This window comes from Ceratotherium simum, chromosome 37, assembly GCF_057802395.1.
Source record: "Ceratotherium simum simum isolate JZ-2026a chromosome 37, ASM5780239v1, whole genome shotgun sequence".
NCBI lineage: Eukaryota > Metazoa > Chordata > Mammalia > Perissodactyla > Rhinocerotidae > Ceratotherium > Ceratotherium simum.
In genome coordinates, this window is record NC_141936.1 from 28,974,398 (window position 1) to 28,980,126 (window position 5,729).

The window sequence follows — 5,729 nt, forward strand, 5'->3', positions numbered from 1 at the left end:
GCCATCTTTGTATTGAGTGGCAATCATTACTACAGCTGAGTTAATCTATAAATAAAACCCATTCCTGGAAGTAACATCATGCCCAATCTCACTTCCTTCAAGCTCCTAAGGATCACCTTCCTAAAACAGGTTTGGAAATAGGACCGTGAGTGCCTTGAGACAGAATCTTACTCACAAGCCAAGATGAAGGCACTTTGTCATACCAAGTTCTAAGTTGATGGTTAGGAACTTGTTTGTATCTGGGTGGAAAGCATTACTACAGCTGAGATAAACTAAGTATAACACCCATTCCTGCAAATAACTTCATGCCCAATCTCCCTTCCTTCCAGCTCCTAAGGATCACCTGCCCAAAGCAGGTTTGGAAACATGACCGTGTAGTGCCTTGAGACAGAATCTCACTAACAAGCCATAGAGAACCCACTTTCTGATACCAGATTCTAAGTAGATGGTGAGCAACATGTTTGTATCTGAGTGGCAAGCATTACTACAGCCTAGCTAAACTAGGTATAACAACCATTCCTGGAACTAACTTTGTGCCCAACTTCCTTCCTTCCACATTCTAAAGATCCCCTTTCTCTATTTTTAAAAAATTTTTTTTGTGAGGAGGATCAGCCCTGAGCTACCATCCATGCCAATCCTCCTCTTTTTTTTTTTTTTGCTGAAGAAAACCAGCCCTGAGCTAACATGTATTGCCAAACCTCCCCCCTTTTATTCCCTTTTTCTCCCCAAAGCCCCAGTAGATAGTTGTATGTCATAGTTGCACATCTTTCTAGTTGCTGTATGTGGGAAACCGCCTCAGCATGGCTAGACAAGCAGTGCCTCAGTGCACGCCCAGGATCTGAACCCAGGCCACCAGTAGCAGAGCGTGCACACTTAACTGCTAAACCACAGGGCCAGCCCCTCGAAGATAATTTTTTAATCCAAGCTGAAGTGCTTAGTCTCCACAGTACCCTGCTTCTGCATGGATTAGAACCTCACCCTTTTGATCTGAGTTTCTGTGATATTGTGATTTATAGTAAAAAATTTGAATTTTGTCTTGATCATTCCTCATTTCTGACACAGTGTTCCTAAAACTCTTGGAATTTACTCAGTGATTAGAGCTATAAAGATGTCTTTTGTTATGTAAATGAGGTGACTTTTAGAAAGTACCCAGCTTATCTAAGGATGAAGGATGGTTGCCAGGGGAATCAATTGTGTAATTAGAGGTTTGAAACTTTCAGTCTCAATCCCAGGACCTCCAGGATGAGGAGAGCGGCTGGAGATTGAGTTCAATTACCAATGGCTGATGATTTAATCAATCATGCCTATGCAATGGAGCCTCCATAAAACCCCCAAAACACTGGGTTCGGAGAGCTTCCAGATAGGGGAACCAGAATGTATTCCAGATGCAGAGCCCCAAACTCCATGGGGACAGAAACTGTTCTGTTCAGCTCCCTTTCAGATCTTACCCTAAATATTGCTTGCTCTGGCTGTAAGTCATATTCTTTAACATTATTTGTAATAAACAGGTAATCTAGTAAGAAAACTAGTTTCCTGAGTTTTCTGAGCCACTCTAGCAGATTAATGAAACCTGAGGAGGAGCTTGGGGGAACCTCAGATTTATAGCCCACAAATAAGAAGCAATTCCATGCAAACTTCCAAGACTGAATCATGAAGAAATAGCTATGAACAGACCAAATACTAGTAAGGAGATTAAAACAGAATCAAAAACCTCCTAAAAAACAAAAGTCCAGGACCTGATGGCATTACTGGTAAATTGTACCAAACATTGAAAGAAGATTTAATACGTATTCTTCTCAAATTCTTTCAAAATTTGAAGAGGAGGGATTACTTCCTAATTCGTTTTATAAGACCAACATGACCCTAATACTAAAACCAGACAAGGACAACACAAAAAATGGAAATTACAGGACAATATATCTGAAGAATATAAATGCAAATATTCTCATTCAAATATTAGCCAAACTGAATAGAACAAAATATTAAAAGGATTATACACCATGATCAAATGGGACTTGTTCCAGGGATCCAAGGATGTTCCACATCCACAAATCAACCAATGTGATACACCATATTAAAAAATAAAGGATAAAAATTATATGATCTTCTCAATAGATGCAGAAAAAACATTTGACACATTTAAAATCAATTTGTGATAAAAATTCTCAACAAAATGGGTATAGAAGGAAGATACCTCACAATAATAGAGGCCATATATCACAAATCCACTGATAATAATTCACTCAACAGTGAAAAGCTGAAAGCTATCCCTCTAAGATCAGGAAAAAGACAAGAATGCCCACTGTCATTGACATTGGTCTTAGCAGTATCTTTTTGAATCTCATGTCTCCAGAGGCAAGGGATGCAAAAGCAATAATAAACAAATGGGACTACAAGAAACTAAAAAGCTACACAGCAAAAGAAACCATCAACAAAGTGAAAACATAACCTACTGAATGGCAGAAAATACTCTTGTTGTATATCCAGTGAGGAGTTAATATCTGAAATATGTAAATAATTCATACAACTCAACAACAAAAACAAACTGATGAAAAAATGGGGAGAGAATCTGAATGACATTTTTCCAAAGAAGACATAAGATGTTGAACAGGCGCATAAAAATATATTCAACATCACTAATTATTAAGAAAATGCAAATCAAATCACAATGAGATATCATCTCACGCCTGTTAGAATGGCTATTATCAAAAAGACAAGAAATAACAAGTGTTGGAGAGGATGTGCAGAAAAAGGAACTCTTGGACACTGTCGGTTAAAACGTAATTTTGTGCAGCCACTATGGAAAACAGTAAGGAGATTCCTCAAGAAATTAAGAATAAAACATAAGTCCAGCTCTTCCACTTCTGGGTAGCTTTACAAAGAATACAAAAACACTAATTTGAATAGATATATGCACCCCTATGTTCAGAGCAGCCTTATTTACAATAGCCAAGCTATGGAAACAACCTAAGTGTCCATTGATGGATGAATGGACACAGAAGATACGGTATGTATATATACACAGTGGCATATTACTCAGCCATAAAAAAGATGAAATGTTACCATTTGCTACAACATGGCTGGATCTTGAGGGTAATATGTAACAAGAGATTTTCACATATTGAGGTACATGGGGTAATTATTCAGGTTCAAAATCGATTCAGCATGGATGTGTGGCCTGTGTGCTTGCATGAGGTCTCACACTCAGAAAGACTCCTTGCTTGCTTTAAGATTCTGCAGTTGAAATCTTAAAATTCATAATTTTATCTCTGAATATGCATGTGAGCAGAAGATCTAGGCGGATGACAGCATTAGCAGGTAGATTTGGTCCAGCAACAACACCTACACATGGGGGCTCAGGCAGCATGCACATGGAGAAATTGGCCTGGCCTACCCATATGCACACACACATCTTTATTCAAAGCATGACAGGACCCCAAGGGACTGGCTGGGTTGGGACATGGAACTAAATTGGTGGTGGTGATGTCAACAGCAGCTGCAGATGGAGAACAACGGTGGAAGTGGCCACTCCCTAGAAGAGAGAAGGATCTCTGCCTGGCAGCAGCCATGACCCATGTTGGGGGCAGGGGATGACTTATCCTTCCATCCCAGAGACCATCTCTGTGTCATCTACAAAATTATTAACTATCTCACCTGATTGCCAGGACAGGAAATGCTAGGGAAATTAGCTAGTAAACTTTGTCACAAAATTATTTTAAATAAAAGTGCACACATAGTCATTGCAATAAAGCATATCAGGGAGTCATTAGAATTCATCAGCAACATTGCAAAGAAAATATACACAGACAGAAATACAAATAAAAGTTAAAGATAATAATTTAACAATTTAAAAATTAATATGAAAGATAATTAATGGAAAAGAACACTCCTTTCACATGAAGTTTCAGAAACTCATTATTAACAGAAGAGAAAAACATTAACATCATTTTAACATGTAATTGAAAATATGACGATAAAATGAATAAACAGGCATTTGAAAAATGAAGCCACTTCCTGTTTCTCGTACAAAGTCCACAAACGACCTGAAATTTGAGAGGAATCATTAAAATGCCATTGATTAAATTTATATTTAAAATTAAATTCAGATTTACAAGAAATCAATAGGTTGAAATTCAGTCATAAAAGAAATCATTTTAGAAAAAAATTCTCCTTGAGAGTCATTAGCTTTACATATATTTACAAAATAATTTTGTCCAGACATTAATGATTTTCTTCTCCTCTTGGTTGATTTTAGTCCTTGCACTCTAAGCATAAAATAATATTTTTAATTACTACATACTGATTAATAAATTTATAACCAAGTCCTGGTACACATGCAGAAAGCTTTGTCTACATTTTCACAGCACAGATTCTCTGAATCACTCTTCTCAGGGCCCCCGTCACCTCTCTGTTTCTCAGGCTGTAGATGATGGGGTTGAGCATTGGGGTCAAGATGGTGTAGAAGACAGCCAGAACCTTGTCCTCTGTTGGAGATCGGAGGAATCTTGGGCGTAGATAAGTGTAAACAAAGGGAACATAATAGAAAGTCACCACAGTCAGGTGGGTGCTACAGGTTGAATAGGCCTTCTTCCTCCCTCCTGCTGACTGCATGTGGTAGACAGCAAGGAGAACCCGGCCATAGGAACACGCAATACCAATAAAAGGAAACACAAGGAAGAGAGTGGTGCTCATAAACACTGTGTACTCATAAACCCAGGTATCCACGCAGGCCAGGGTCAACATGGCTGGGACATCACAGAAGAAATGGTTAATGGCCCTAGATTGACAGTAAGGGATTTGGAGGGCATAAGCAGTGTGGGCACAGGAGTTGATAGAGGCCATTGTCCAAGATCCTGTTATCATCAGCACACACACTCTTTTGCTTATACGAATGGGATAGTGGATAGGAAAGCAAATAGCCACACAACGATCATAGGCCATAGAAGTCAAGAGAAGGGCTTCAGCAATTGTTAAAGTTAAGAAGAGGAAGCTCTGAACCCAACACCCAAAGAAGGAGATAGATGTATTTCCAAACAGAAAATTGAAAACCATTTTGGGGACAATGGTGGAGATGTAGTTCAGATCCATGAGAGAGAGCTGACTAAGGAGGAAATACATGGATGTGTGCAGATAGGTGTCCAGGAGGATGAGAAGGATCATGGACAGATTGCCACACAGAGCCATTAGGAAAATGAGAACAGTGAGAATGAAGAGGAACAGTCCAATTCTTGATGGTGGAAACAATCCCAATAAGATGAAATCAGTTGATGTTTGATTAGAATTTTCCATGGGGCATTGATATGATTTTCCTAGAGGCAAAAACAACAGTAAATTAATATAAAAGTATAAGCTATTTTTAACATTATTTTAGTCAGATTATGTAGTATTTAAAATTATATAACTCTTAAATGAAGAACTGAACTTATCAGTTTTGGAAAACAGAAAGCTTATTTTCTGACCCAGTGATTAAAATTTGAATATGCAAACATTTACGGCCAAAGTGTTTTCTAAGAAATCCGTAAAGTTATTTAAAAAAAAAAAGTTTTCAGATGGAGAAGGTCAAATATCTTATGACTGCACTGATTAAGTAGTTGGTAATAACAACAGCAAACAAACACCCTGAGACAGAGATTGGATAGATGGTTACCAGAGGGGAAAGGGGGAGGGAGGAGGTTGAAACGGATAATTAGGCACATGTGTGTGGTGATGGATTTTAATTAGTATTTGGG

The 5,729-nt window shown here is 38.2% G+C and overlaps 1 protein-coding gene across 1 annotated transcript; it reads right to left on the reverse strand.

The window, feature by feature from the left end:
• Positions 1–4,350: 4,350 nt before the first annotated feature.
• LOC101396276 (olfactory receptor 2L2-like) lies at positions 4,351–5,289 on the reverse strand. The gene has a single exon (XM_004427500.2). The coding sequence runs from the start codon at positions 5,287–5,289 to the stop codon at positions 4,351–4,353; it is 939 nt and encodes a 312-aa protein (XP_004427557.2).
• Positions 5,290–5,729: the final 440 nt, after the last annotated feature.

Coding starts and splice junctions, on each gene's coding strand:
- LOC101396276 (XM_004427500.2), bottom strand. CDS start 5,289: ATGGAAAATTCTAATCAAACATCAACTGATTTCATCTTATTGGGATTG.